General features: G+C 40.8%; 1 protein-coding gene across 1 annotated transcript; it reads left to right on the top strand.

Moving 5' to 3' along the window:
• Positions 1-10,406: 10,406 nt before the first annotated feature.
• Positions 10,407-14,431, top strand: LOC110502672 (homeobox protein Nkx-2.5-like). Its single transcript, XM_021580897.2, has 2 exons — positions 10,407-11,153; positions 13,192-14,431. The coding sequence occupies exons 1-2, from the start codon at positions 10,763-10,765 to the stop codon at positions 13,821-13,823; spliced, it is 1,023 nt and encodes a 340-aa protein (XP_021436572.1). The 5' UTR covers positions 10,407-10,762; the 3' UTR covers positions 13,824-14,431.
• The last annotated feature ends 1,461 nt before the right edge of the window (positions 14,432-15,892 follow it).

Raw genomic sequence — 15,892 nt, 5'->3', positions numbered from 1 at the left:
CATCCCTCTAAAGCTCTTAACACCTTCTGCTGGGAAAACAAATCACATTTATGGCACTACTTCCATCTAATAAAAAGTATGAGCTGGCGCACACCCAGAGATAATTATTTAGTAAAGAGGTGCTGACTGACAGCGAATTAAACTGTAAGCTATCAAAATAATAAATAAATATATATATATGTATAAACTCCCAGTCGTGTATTGGGTGAATTCCATCTTAAACAACACAGCTGATACTCTCTCTGTAAGAGATTGTGGAACACTTTCCCATGGACATCCTCTTTAAATGATCTATTATCTTAAAGTAACTACCAACTCTCCAGTACTGTACTCTCAAACCCTTAGCCTAGAGAGAGATCTACACTACAGGCCTACATTTTACATTACAGGTATTTGGCAGACATTCTCACCCAGAGCAATTTACAAGAGCAATTAGGGTTAAGTGCCTTGCTCAAGGGCACATTAACAGGTTTTTCAACTAGTCGACTCAGGGATTCAAACCAGTGACCTTCTGTTACTGGTTCAATGCACTTAACTGCTAGGCTACCTACGGCCCTGTCAGACAGAGAGACTGTCTCTACAGGTTAGTGTGTGCGTACGTGTGTTTTGTGTGTGTGTGCACGTAGTAGCCTTCTCATGTCAAAGAGAACTGGAGCTAAGATGTTGAATATGGCCAGGTGGGATGACGGGCGTTTCATCATACCTTCAGTTTGGCTACATGTAACTCTATATTTTATTAAGGTAATTATCTCAGTGTAATTATCTTATGGAGAGTGAGCCACACCTACTTGAGTCATCTGTGAGTTGATGTGAACTAGGCCCACTAGCTACACTAAAATGAAATAAATGTCTTTGCACTGTTTGCTGCACCCCAATGTGATATGTTCATTTAGACTTTGTTTGTTTTTTTACAGCTCCTGTGCTTCATCTGTATTAACATCTAAGATGAATTATTCTGCTGATGATCCTGTCTGTCTTTGAAGGCTTGGGCTTTAGGTCCATCCCTAAAGGCCTATGCCTTTATATCTCAGCTCTGTCTTGCCCTTATCTCCCAGCATGACCTTACCTGTCCTAATCATGATGGAGATGTTGTATCAGCCTGTCAGTGTCACATTCACAGCAGGCCATGCCTACTAGACTACTATGGCGGGTCCTGGGTTTTGTTAGAGACCGGAAACAGGCTCTTCCGCCCCATAAACACAGTGCTGAGCTTGGTAATGCGGCAGGGCAGACTGTGGCACGCGAGGACTACTGATAACGTTAACAGACATTCCATTATCTCTGTGTAGCCTTAGAACTAAGCATGGGTGTGAAAATGCCCCCTATGTGGCCAATGTGTAAATGTATAAGTTTATAGTTTATAAATGTCTTAGTCTGTTTTCCTTGACAGATTTAGGCTGTCCTAAAATCATGATGACCATTGAGGCGCTACCATTAGCACGTGGTGAACCAAGTCATTACTGTCAATAATAGCCTATCTGTAAAAAAAAATCTGAATACTATTTTTTTGTGTTTTATTTCCATTTATATTATGGAGTCATTATGCCAATGATAGACTCTGCATAAATACAGATTTTTATTAAGTATGTTATCAGGCTGAATGCTGTTGTTAAAACCCTATTCATCCCCGTGGTTGTTTTCACAGGGCAGCTGGAAGCTGAAAAGTAGCCGAGATAATTACAATGGAAGGGCGTGTTTATTGGATGAAATATAAATGAAACGTTGCATTAGCTGTGGTCCTTTCTCTAATGATTTAGACCTATGTTGCTGGATTTGTTCAAATAACTTTATCCTCCAGTATCGCGCCATGCGGTGCTGCTTGTGTGTACGTGTTAGCCTTCTCATGTCAGAGAGACCAGGTGTTGTGTTGTACCAGGAGCTAAGATGTCGAATATGGCCAGGCGTGATGACTGCGCTTCATCATACCGTCAGTTGTGCTACATATTAACTCTATATTTTATAAATGTAATTATCTCAGCGTAATTATCTTATGGCGACTGGAGTGAGACACACCTATTTGAGTCACATGTGAGTAGATGTGAACTAGGCCCACTAGCTACACTAAAAATTAAAATAAGTGTATTTACACTGTTTACAGCCCCTGTGCTTAATTTGGATAAACATATAAGAAGAATGTATGTCCTTGAAGTGGGTCTTGGGTTGAAGATTGAGAAATTCGAAGCCTTGGGTTTGAGGTCCATCCCTACCTATGTCTTTATCTCTCAGCTGTGTCTCGCCCTGACCTCCTAGCATGGCACCTGTCCTAATCATGACGGAGATGTTGTATCGGTGTGTCCCACCGCAAGCCGCGCCTCCTGGACACTATGGTGGTCCTGGGGTTTGTTAGAGATCAGAAACGGTAAACAAGAGCTCGGGATTGCAGCAGAGCGGACAGTGGCACGCGAATACCATTGATAACGTTAACAGCCATTCCATTATCTCTGGGTAGGCGAAGAACTAAGCAGAGGGGTGAAAACAGCCCCAAAGTGGCCAGTGTGTAAAAGTCTTAGTTCATAGTTTAGGCGATGTCATAAAATCATGATGACCGTTGAGGCGGATTAAGCACACGGTGAACCGAGTCATACTGGCATAAAAAAATAAGAATACAAAAAAAGTTTATGTTTTCTTTCGATGTATGTTGTGGAGTCATTATGCCAATGATAGCCCATAGCCTGTGTCGAAATATAGATTTGTATGAAGTATGTTATCATGCTGAATGCTGTTGTTAAAACCCTATTCATCCCCGTGGTTGTTTTCACAGGGCAGCTGAAAGCTGAAAAGTAGTCTAGATAATTACAATGGAAGGGCGTGTTTATTGGATTAAATATAGATGAAACGTTGCATTAGCTGTGGTGCTTTCTCTAATGCTTTAGGCCTATGTTGCTGGATTTGTGTTTTTATTGTATCCTCCAGTATCTCGCCATGCGGCGTGTGTGTACGTGTTAGCCTTCTCATGTCAGAGTGAACAGGAGCTAAGATTTCGAATATGGCCATGCGGGATGACTTGCGCTTCATTTAACCTTCAATTGGTCTACATGTAACTCTATATTTTATTAATGTAATTACGTCCGCGTAATTATCTGTGGTTTTCTCTAATGCTGTAAACCTATTTTGCTATATATTTTCTTTCTTTATCTTGCGGTGTCTCGTCATGCGTCGCGTGTGTGTGTGTGTGTGTGGACTGTGCGACTGCAATCTACAGTGCTCGTAACACCATTAGCAAGGTGCATCAGTGATCCGTGACGCTTAGCTGACCAGAGAGGACAACGGCCGCGCGGTTGCTCTGATTGACACGATAATAGCTTTTAACTCTCATACTATCAACATATTTTACATACATGCATTACCAACGGGGTCGTTTTGACACCAATCAGAAACTATTGGGAAAAGCAACAATCATAGCAAAATAGCAACTATCAAACATCAATAGGCTTGTAAATAAGGTTATCTGAAATAAAATATTTGCAAAAGTATTATTTTTTTACAGTCATTTGCATATTCTGTCAAATTAAAATATAAATTTGTCCCATGATTAATCTGCAGCTTTTTTACAAAGTACAATCGACATAAGTACTAAAAGTAGGCCTACTGATTCACCATAATTTAATTGTAGAATTAAATATAAATTTTGTTATTAAGTAAATAGGCTTAATAATTTTGTCATATGTAGGTGATAAAAACTACTGTAATTTAATGGGCGGTACACCAACATTTGAAATATAGCGTACTTAATTGTATTGACAAAAAGTGATTCATCCATGTTGATCCCGAGAGACAATGACCAAGATTACGCCTTAGTTCGTTTTATTTTACTTACCCTTTTGCCAGGATTAGCATTGCTGCTAGTGAAACAATGGGAGTGGTAGGGCCTAGCTGGCTGGATGCTTTAAAAAGCATTCTCAAATCCTCAAAATGACTTGAAACCAAATGTTATAGCCACCCAAATAACTTAACTAGTTGCACATATATATACTATTGGAGGATATATAGGAATTCTGGTATTTAGGCTATATAACATTTCCTGTAGTATAGCCTACCTATTTTTCTGAGAATACACACCAATATGTGTAGGCCTACATTTAGAGTGTAGCTACTTTCTGTATTACAGTTCTAACAAGTATTCATACCACTGACATACTTTTATGAGCTGTTTTGACTGCAACTAAGCATGTAAGGTCATTTTTTTTATTGTGCTGTGGGTTGAGGGGGCTCAATCAGGAATTTTGACCAGATAAGCAGATCACTTGCAGTGATGGAGCACCTTATGTAGGCATACTCACCCTTTCCTTTCCTATACAACTGCTTATAAGTGTAATTTAATATTATGTCTCCAGAGAAACCTGGAATCAAATAAATATTTGTTTTTAGATTTGCACTAAACTTCCACAGAGCTGCATTATTTTCCAGAAAACGCATAGAGCCCCGAGTTGATTATCCCTTTATACTATGGCTATAATTGAACACATTTGGCACTAGAAATGTGTCCATTTTCAGATAGAAATGTGTCCAACATCCACTGAGTAGCTAGCAAGTTTACTAGATAGCTACAGTAGTTGCCTTGGTAACCAAACAAATAGACTTGCTAGCTAAGCTAACCAAAACATCAGTCCTAGCTTGCTATTATGAAAATCAAATTGAACATTGCCAATAATGTTTTCAATTTGACTTTGGCTTTCAAAAGCAGCTCAAACATAGAACATGTAAGAATGAACTATAGCCATTGAATTCTACTATTCTGATATACCATGCATTATTTAAGCAATAAATAAGGCATGTTTTGTCGTACCTGTGATATAAGATCTGTTATAAACAGTGGTTTGAGCCCTGAATTCTGATTGGCTAAAAGCCAGGATATTGTGTCTGAGTGCCTGTATACAGCCCTTAGCCATGGTATATTGGCCATATACCACAAACCCCGGAGGATTTTTATTCCCTTTATCGTGCGGTACTGTGCGACTGCAATCTGCAGTGTTCGTAACACCATTAGCAAGGTGCCTTATTGCTTAATTATAAACTGGGTGGTTCAAGCCCTGGATGCTGATTGGCTGACAGCTGTGGTATATCAGACCTTATACCATGGGTATGACAAAGCATGTATTTGTATTGCTCTAATTAGGTTGGTAACCAGTTTGTAATAGCAATAAGGCACCTCAGGGCTTTGTGGTAGATGGCTAATATACCACGGCTAAGGACTGGCTGTATCCAGGCACTCCGCGTTGCGTTGTGCAAAGAACAGCCCTTAGCCGTGTTATATTGGTCATATACCACAGCCCTTCGGGCCTTATTGCTTAAATATACCACAGCTGTCAGCCAAGCATTCAGGGTTCCAACCACATAGTTCATAAAGGGAAATAATGCACAGCCTAGAATGCCCTTCAAGCCAATCAGAAACAAGTATTCAACAATGCCATGGTATAAACACCGATACTTCTCTCTATGTAGATTCAGAGTGTAGGCTGAATTCTGTGTTGCAGTTCTATCAAGTATACACACCATTGGCAGAGTTTTATACTAGTGGCAGATTTTTTTTATGCACAAAACTACACAGTCATTTGATACGTGGTATAGAAAAGTAAGGTGCAATCTTAGGCGAGTACATGTGGTGCTATATTTTGGCAAACTGTCTATCTGGTCAAAATCTCTTATGCAGGTCCTCCTCCACCCTCTGGTGGTACAGCTCATTTGGGGTCAAAATTACGATAAGTCAATATAGATGCAAAAACACTAAACAATGGTTTATTTTTGTTAAGAACAAGTTGACTGACAAAGTCATTAACAATTTGAAGAATTGTATTACCCACCTTTGGGCTATGTTACAAAAATATGCCTCTGGGGTCAAAATACACCAGTCGGTAGTATGAGGGTTAACAGACATAAACAACATTAACTTGACAAAACTTGATAGAAGGACATCGAAAATAGTATAATTATGCTAGCCAAAAAATAGCACAATACAGAAAGGAACGAGCCCAGGCTCTGTCACAGCCAGCCGCGCCCGGGAGGTCCATGGGGCGACACACAATTGGCCTAGCGTCGTCCGGGTTAGGGAGGGTTTGGCCGGTAGGGATATCCTTGTCTCTTTGCGCACTAGCGACTCCTGTTGCGGGCCGGGCGCAATGCACGCTGACCAGGTCGCTAGGTGTATGGTGTTTCCTCCGACACATTGGTGCGGCTGGCTTCCGGGTTGGATGCGCGCTGTGTTAAGAAGCAGTGCGGCTTGGTTGGGCTGTGTTTCGGAGGACGGCTCTCGACCTTCGTCTCTCCCGAGCCCGTACGGGAGTTGTAGCGATGAGATAAGACAGTAACTACTAACTATTGGATACCACGAAATTGGGGAGAAAAAGGGGGGGTAAAAAAATATATATATTTTTAAATAACAATATAGAAAGGAGGACTAGTTTTGCCATGACCTATGCAAATTAATATTTGTGTCACTATTATGCTAGGTCTATTTGATTATTCAAATAATAATATGGATTGGTAGCATATAGAGACATAAACCTAAAACCATTCATTAGAAAGTCACCTCCTTTACAGTCCAAGCATGTCCCCTCGGATCCTGATGTCAGTGGTGGTGAGATCATCTCATGATGGATTAGAAATAGGCCTATCTATAGCAACCATGTCTGACTGTGCTACGGAACACATGCGGTCAGTCAGCGCTCATTTAGGCAACAAGCGCTCACGGTCTCAATTCAGTTTCACGTCTGAATTAGACATGAATTCAAATGTCATATTTCGTGGGTGACCTGCCTGCATTTATGCCTGGGGAAAGGCAAAGCCTCGACATTAACATAACAGTTCACAAATATTATTTCAAACATTATTTTACCGGGGCTTGTAAAAATCAAGCACATTCGTAGAATATAAGGTACTGAGCAAAAAAATATAAGCGCAACATGCAAAAATGTCCACGATTTTCCACGAGTTACAGTTCATATAAGGAAATCAGTGAATTCAAATAAATTCATTAGGCCCTAATCTATGGATTTCACATGACTGGGCAGGGACGCAGCCATGAATGGGCCTGGGAGGGCATAGACAACCCAATTGGGAGACTGGCCCACTCACTGGGGAGCAAGGACCTGCCAATCAGAATGAGTTTTCCCCCACAAAAAGGCTTCATTACAGACAGAAATACTCCTCAGTTTCATTAGCTGACCGGGTGGCTGGTCTCAGATGATCACACAGGTGAAGTAGTTGGATGTGGAGGTCCTGGGCTGGCGTGGTTACATGCGGTTGTGAGGCCGGTTGGATGTACTGCCAAATTCTCTAATACAACACTGGAGGTGGCTTATGGTAGAGAAATGGAAGTGGATATTCCTGCAGTCAGCATGACAATTGCACGCTCCCTCAAACCTTGAGACATCTGTGGCATTGAGTTGTGTTACAAAACTGCACATTTTAGAGTGGCCTTTTATTGTCCCCAGTACAAGGCACACGTGTAATGATCATGCTGTTTAAACAGATTCTTGATATGCCACACCTGTCAAGTGGATGGATTATCTTGGCAAAGCACTTCACATGTTGCATTTATATTTTTGTTCAGTAGAATCTTAAATGGTTCATTGGCTGTCTAAATAGGATAACTCTTTGAATAACTATTTTGGGTTCCATGTAGAACCTTTTCAACAGAGGATCCTACATGGAACCCAAAAGTGTACCTGGAACCTGGAACTATTGTAAATTAACCAACGGGAATAAACCCTCACCCGATCGAGTCAAAAAATTCCACCTAAATACATGTGTAAATGATCTGTGTCGCTAGGCTAAAATAGCCATAAACAAAGTCTGTTTCAGATTGCTCCACATTTTCATAGCGGTGTAAACCACATCTTAAGCCAATACAAGCAACGCAAACCGTAATGGATGACTTTGTTTTGGAAAACACAAGTGCACGAATTGTGTTTATAGCCCTCTCCCTACACTCCCTCTCTCTCACTACTCCCCCTCTCCCTCCTCGTCCTCTCTTCCCCTCTTCCCGCTCTCCATCTCTCAAATTGGCCGTTTTAAAGACATCCATCTTGAGAAGCCGGGGTAGACGCTCCTCCAATCTAAACAGCACTCTGCTGATGGCGAGCGGATGAGATTATGTATTGTCTTTCTCTCCCCCTTTCATTCTCTCTGCACGGTTTAGGCGCTACCGGGGCTTTTGTCCCTGGCGCCTGTCCTGGGCCACTGTAGACAGGCGACTTGAGGAGAGTAGAGGTGTAACATTACAACATCTCTGATTATCCCTCTGGATTTGCGATAACGTTTGCTTGCAGACGGTGGTTCATATATCTGAAAATAAATATATTAAATATATTTAATACAACAGGATGTCCCTTAGCTGTATGTATGTGTGTGTGTGTGTGTGTGTGTGTGTGTGTGTGTGTGTGTGTGTGTGTGTGTGTGTGTGTGAGTGTGAGTGTGAGTGTGAGTGTGTGTGTGTGTGTGTGTGTGTGTGTGTGTGTGTGTGTGTGTGTGTGTGTGTTCGTTCCACTATTGAATCATCGTCCATGCTTGGTTCTCATTTTGAAATGTTGATCAGTGTTGTATAGTTTAGACCCCTTTCATGCATCTGTCTTCCTAGGACTAAAACATATATGGACTAAAGGAGAGGGGCAAGGCATTCAGAAAAGTAAATAATATTGCAAAGTTATAAAACAGCTCAACACAAATAGTCGCAGTGCAAGACCCGCAGTGTGCTCTGTTTTCTGTCTGTCCTCGGCGAGAGGAGCCAGTAGACACAGTGGATAGTACTAGAGTGAGAAACTGGCAGGTCTGGATCCTGTCCACATACACGTTATTCTCACCCTATTTCTCTTTGCTTTGTGAAAAAAACAGTTAAATGAGTCTGCTGCTACATAATCCGTGGCGTGTTTTACTTTTAGTTGTAAACCAATCAACTAGGCAAAAAACATGTATTCAAAACAAATGTTTAAGCCATGTATTCAGAACAAATCTAGCTATTTAGAGTTATTCGTTGGCTGTAGACCACTTGTACCTGGTCACATTATATAGGATAGCTGCATCAACATTTGCAAGTGAATATTAGATTAGCCAATAAGGCCTTCGGAGCTTTACTATATGTTTGACTTCATCAATTTGAACGATAAATTAATTATTCACACAAGCATGCGAGGACAGACTAACAAATAATAGCTTAAGTAAATGCCTATAATTGTAGTCCTAATATTATTATAAATCATTAGACCTATGCCAATTATTATAGTTTGGATATTGTTTCAATGTAGCCTAATATAAATAAAAGCTATGTGCTATGATTTATCATATTTTCAACACAATTCTAAGACAGAAATATCGATATGCAATGTAAACGAAAATGTGTGTGAATGAATATGACAATGTTGTATTTAATGTTTTTTAAGGATTCCCTTGTCAGTTTTTGTTCGTTCGTTTAATAAATGTATGGGGGAAATGTATTCGTTTTGGTGTTTTTTTTTTAAACGTGTTGTTGTTATTTTATACTCTTACCAAATACTAGGTACGCCTATATTCATTGTATTTAGTTATTGACCGGTAAAAAAAAAAAATACTTCACACACTATAAATATACAAATGCACTTGTAAATGTCTGTAGAAGTAAGTGATTAGGTTACAAATGTACACTGTATAGTGTAGCCTATCAATTAGTAATACAGTAAAGCAATCGTTAGCCTATAATTCTGTTATAATCGACCCCCCCCCCCCCCCCCCCATTATCTTATCCGCGGTTTGTGGAAACAGGAAAATAAGATTTGGGTTATCTAAGCGTGTGTGATGATAGGGAGAGTAGCCTAGAGAGAGAGAGAGGGAGAGAGAGAGTGCTTAAATCGGAAACTACACTGATAGCAACAGATAATGTGTCATTAATATCAGTATTCCTCTCTATGCTGCTTATCAGCATGTTTTCTTAGCCTATTAAACCAGCCAAAAAGAAACAGTCTCATCCGTGCAGGCCTCCACACACACTGACTCAATCTCCCGCTCTACATGAAAGACACATGCTTTTTCTTCTCCCATTTGTATAATGAGGAAGGCTACAACTATGTTGAGTTCATTATAGTTTCAGTCGGTTACTACTCCATTTTTACACTATTCAATGTGAGCTAAGCTATATGCAAACCATGAACAGATATATGATGAAAACCGGTCTCCTACCTGTACAGAAACCGCATGCAGACGCTCTGAGGGCTGATACCACATTCAAATTATTCTAGCCTAGGCCTACCTCTTTTTACATTTCCCATTGAAATAAAGACGTATTAATTGAATGTAACATAATAGAACATTCCAATAGTTGTTACTTGATAATCTTCTCTAAACTCTAAATACCTAGAAGAGCTTGCGCCCTCGCTCCATGCAGTCACCGTCCCATTATCTCGTGACGTCACAGGGAGGAAAAGAAGCGTCCGCCTGAGTCCTCCAACAAAACAGAAACTGCATCTCACCAAATTCCCCAACAAGCTAAACAGACACGGTAGACGAGGCAGAGAGCGCAGGCCAGAGAGACGGGAGCTGTCACTTCACGAAATAAACCAGTCCTCTTTTGCATAACTCCATGAACAAACAACAAGCAAGGCTCAGCAATCATTCAGGCTACTGTAGAGGTTTTCTTTATTCTTCTTCAAAGAGACGAATAGACCCCCTTTTGGATCCGTTTACTCTTAAAAACCGTCTATCCAAACAAACACCTGCTTGAGGAGTTCTTTATGCTCGGATGAGCCACTTCACCAAGGGACTATAATTCCTACTTCATGTGAACGAATAGGTGCCGATGATAATAATGCTTCCTAGCCCTGTTATTTCTGCCTCCACCACGCCGTTCTCAGTCAAGGACATACTGAAGCTGGAGCTTCAGCAGCAGTCCCAGCAGCAGCGGCTCGCCTCACACCTTGGGCCGCCCCATGAGTGCTCTCACCCGGTGTCGCAGCAGCACCGCTTCGCCCTCCAGTCGCCCCCGTCTTGTATGCTGGCTGGCAGAAACAGGGACAGTCCCAGCCCCGGGCTCTTGGAGAGAGAGGCGGGGATGTCCTACCTGGGTAGTCTGACCGTGCAGGAGCGGCTGATGGAGACGGGTCTTGCCGGAGAGATATTCACTTCCCCGGGGCTACAGGGACACTCAGCCGACACCAGCCTGGAAGTTGAGCAGGAGGACATAGACTCCAGTAAGTCAGCGATTGATTACCAGTATACATAGTATCCTAACTATTTGATTTTAAAAGAAAGTATTATATTATATTATTCTAACTCTATTATGATTGCAGTATTCTAGATTATCAAGCTCATTAATTAAATCCAATTATATGATAATACACCCATACATATATATATATATATATATATATATATATATGTTTTTCTTCTTCCATTTAACAAGAGACTACTTCAGTTAAACGATTACAATATTAGCGCCTTTTATAGAAAGCGATAGCTTTATTTTATGTGTCATCTACATAGATGGTTCACCTGTAAATAAATAGGTTTGGAGAAGAAAACGCTCCAAACGACAGCATTTTGACAAATTGTGCATGGCTGAATCGCCATATAAAAAATATGAGCAGTCCAACATCCTTCGCTTTTCAGAAATAATTTAAAGAGCCATGATGTTTTTCAGATACATGTACCTACTGCACTGAAAGGAACCTTTAGATAAGACAGAAATGTTGTTCCACGCAATTTATTTCCTTTTTTAGAAATGACAAGTCATATTGGGCCAAATGCTTTAATTAGGCCTATACGTTGCATATACCCTAATTATTTAATGCATTTACTCTTTAGGTTGATGTCAGCATTAGTGGGACTTGAAGTGTGTTGGGACATTTGTGTTTGAGGGAACTGTACTATAGTAATTGTGCAACCCAAACACAACAAATGTCATTGGGTTTTTGCTAAATGGTTTTGTTTAGTGTGATTTCATTGCAGTGTGTGGTCAGGTTTCTTAGACAGGGTGACCCGTTGAAACGCATGAAAAAATACCATACATATGAAACCTTGAGCTAGAATGATAAGGCTGTCGTTCTGTCAAGTATAATTCAACGATCTAGCTTTTTAATAACCATTCATGTAAACAGAGTTGCAGGAAGTAGGAGTGCTGAGGGTGCTTCAGCACCCCCTGAGAAAACAGCATTGGATGACAGAGGAAGGCATTAGAGGGAAATAAAAGAAAGGAAACACAATTGTGTACGAAAGGGAGGATAGAAAAGAGGCTCACTTTATGAAAGGGGACAGAATTTGGGGATAGTTGAGGTGTTTCAGTTATCCGGTAAAAGCTGTTCCGACGTCTTTAGTTAGATTTTCACGAAGAGCTTGGAATGTCCCGAAATCAGTGTTCTAAGGGCATGGAAAGGGTTCAATAAAATGTCATTGTATAAAAACAGAGAGTATGTTATCTACAAGCCTGCACAAAGGCTTATTGGTGAGTTCATAACAAGTGTGAGGTGAAGTGGAACACTCATTTATTTCTAATGAGAAAATAGTATCCCAGTTCATATTTTTCTAAAGTGTCCCACAAACACTGAAAGCCACGCTTTAGTAAAAGTAGGGGTCTGAGGTTGTTTGGGGGGTTTTAGCAACCCCTGAATAATAAATGATCATGTTGTTTCATCATAAAATTGTAGATAAGACCTTAATTCATTAAAATAAACATCACCTGAGTATGGGTAGACTGATTTTGATTGTCTACATAGTGATCTACCAAAACGTGTCCGACTTCTGCATATATCACCCTATTTTGCCTAGGGGTGGGATAGTGGTGGCACGAGGCCGTTTTGTAGAAAACATTTATCTCCATCCTAACTACATTTAACTTAGGGCCCCCAAAAGGCTAGGGACGGATCTGACTACATGTGTGGCGGGTATGGATGTGAGTATGCAGACCCGCGAGCCACTGCCGCTATTCATGATGAGTTCAGATTTCTTGTGGCCCCCACCCCCATCAAAGTTCCCATTAAAATGAATACATATATTTGAAGTAAAACTAGTTTCAAGCCAGGGACTACACTAAGACAACAACATTTGAACAACAAATCATAGGAAGGACTATCTGATTTAATTTTCTCTGATAGGTTAAATTTATATTTGTGTCTACATCAGTAGCCTAACTATGGACCTCCAGGATTAGAATAGCTATTTTGTATAGAATGAAATAATTGATAAATCTGTCGTCAAATATGACTAAAATCTCTCTCCCCTCTCTTTCTGGAGAATCTTGTGGCCTAATAGGAGTGAGGGACTGCGAGGAGTCCACACAGGTGCACTCGGACTTGGAGAAACCCCCAAAACAGCAAAGGGCCCGGCGGAAACCACGGGTACTCTTTTCTCAGGCGCAGGTGTTCGAGCTCGAGCGGCGCTTCAAGCAGCAGCGTTACCTATCCGCCCCGGAGAGGGAACACCTGGCCAACACTCTGAAACTGACCTCCACACAGGTCAAAATATGGTTCCAGAACAGGAGGTATAAGTGTAAACGGCAGCGGCAGGACAAGACCCTAGAGATGGCCGGACACCCACACCATCCTCCCCCGCCTAGGAGAGTGGCAGTCCCGGTGCTGGTGCGTGATGGGAAGCCCTGCCTGGCTGGATCTCAGAACTATAATACATCCTACACTGTTGGAGCGGCCAGCTCCTATAGTTATAATGGCTACCCGGTTTACAATAACCCGGTGTATACTAACACTTACTCATGCACGTACTCTAGCCTGCCTGCTCTAGCGCCCAACACTCCTGCTAACGCCTTTATGAATATGGGTCTTGGGAACCTGGGCGTGTCGCAATCTCAGGCCCAAACACCACAGGGAACAGCCTGCCAAGGAACTCTGCAGGGCATTCGGGCCTGGTAGCTGAATGTGTTGATCTCCAGTTGAATAACATTTGCTTTGTTGATCAAGCGTTGATGAAGTTGATAACTAACTTACAGTATTTTGAGATAAGTAAAAACCTTTATGTGTCCCTTGCTGCACAATAAGGATTTATCGTTGAAAGTCGTAATATTGAGACAAATTTTGTACAAAGAGATTAGATGTTTCATCATCAACGGCAAAAACGTGTTTTTAAAAGTTGGACTATTCCAAAGTCACTGTTGGATATAGATATATACTGTGACAGGATTGTATACTGCCTAAATACCCATGCGCAATTTGGGATAAACTATTGGGTGCTTATCACTCAGGATGTGAATGGCCTATGCTGGCAAACATTAGCAATGATTATATCTGAGCGCTTTACTTAAAAAATATGACTTTACATGTAGCCTACTACAAATGGCAAAGGGGTCGTTGCCAGTGAAAACATTCTACATCATATCAGGACTTCCCCAAATGTATACTTTTTTTTTTTGTTAATTTGAGATGTATCCTTGTGCATCTGAACAATGCCTGCTGATTGTGTTTTGTTGCTGAGGAAAATAAGCATTTATCGAGAAATAAAGTGAAACATTTTGGTATCAAAATGAAGGCATATGTTGATTATATATTCAGAGGGAAAATGCAACTGTGGTATCTTTTGCACTCTCCATCGTAGTTTTATGAAACTTTAGGTGTCTGGTCAAGTTCCTTCAAGCCCATTTAGAAAAGGTGTGTTGTGTTTCTACATAAACGCATAAATATGTGCGCACAAATTTCGGATTTATTCATGGCGTTTTTAAAATGCTTTGATTGACAGTGGTTGAAACCGTAGGCCTAGCCTACTTTCTGATACTATATGTTCTCATTATTGGCCAATGGTTTGGTTTTGTACACGTTCTCCAGAAGCGCCCCGCACTTCAAGGGCGTTTGGTCTCTGTTTTGCATTCAGTTTCACATTACTTTTCCAGAACGACGCTTATGCTGATTATTTGTAATCTAAAGATACAACTAAACTTAAGAAAATATCACCAAAAATACATAACGATTAAAGCAAATTGATTGTCTTCATGTTATGCTATGTTAGGCTATTCCAAAAATAAATGTTTGAGATATGGTTCCAGCATACTGTTCGCCATGGAAGGCCGTTTTCCAGCCGTCGCTTTGGAAGAGCTGAAGAGAGAGGCAAATATAGCAGAGTAGGCCAGGAACACAGACAGACACAGACAAGAGCCAGAACTCAGACAGAATGGAAAATTGAGAATTTAGGCTAGAGACGTTATCCAGACAATGCGCACCCACGGAGGGCCCACAAAGACACTCTAGGCTAGCATACTATGCTGAACTGATCTCTTATTAATGGCCTAGTATAGAGCCCCACAGTGGAGGTATCTTAATACCCATAAAACCTCGCGGTCAAACAGGGAAATGGTTCCTGTCGTTTATCCAACTTTTTTTTTTTTAGAAACACTTCTAACAAGGGCAGTGTTTTTTGTAGGCTTACCCTGTCATGACGATTTGTTAACCATGTAAATCTCTCTCGTGACTTTTATCAACATAGTCGGTTCTATTTACGCTCAGATTTTTGAAAATAGTAGTTAGTATTAAATTAGAAACTATGTAAGACTACAAATCCCTGAAGGTTCCGGCACATTATTTCTAGCGGACATCTTTGCTAACAGGTATTGTGTCAATTTAAAACTTGATCAAGACAGTTCAGCTTCTAATTAGGGTTGTCACTCATCTGCAAATCAGGGATGTGGCTTTTCTGGTCTACCTGTACACAAATTAGTCACAAAGAAATACACAATTATATGGTATGGGAGCGGGAGCGGGCACCAAAGGCAACTCACGAATCAACCATCCCAGGTGTCCGCTCACCTGAATACGTTATATCAATTCATTAGATATCCCACAACAAAGGACATCAAGCACAGTCATTCATACATTTGTGGGGCCAGCTAATAAACAATATGCAAAGTCTGATATGGTGGGTGTTCTTGTATAACAGTCTAAATGTAGCTTATAGGTAGGAGGTGAAATCTAATTCATAATTTAAACCATGTGGA

This window comes from Oncorhynchus mykiss, chromosome 23 (assembly GCF_013265735.2).
Source record: "Oncorhynchus mykiss isolate Arlee chromosome 23, USDA_OmykA_1.1, whole genome shotgun sequence".
NCBI classification, from domain to species: Eukaryota; Metazoa; Chordata; class Actinopteri; order Salmoniformes; family Salmonidae; genus Oncorhynchus; species Oncorhynchus mykiss.
The sequence above is the reverse complement of the archived record's forward strand: the minus strand, read 5'-3'. Positions and strand labels throughout refer to the sequence as shown.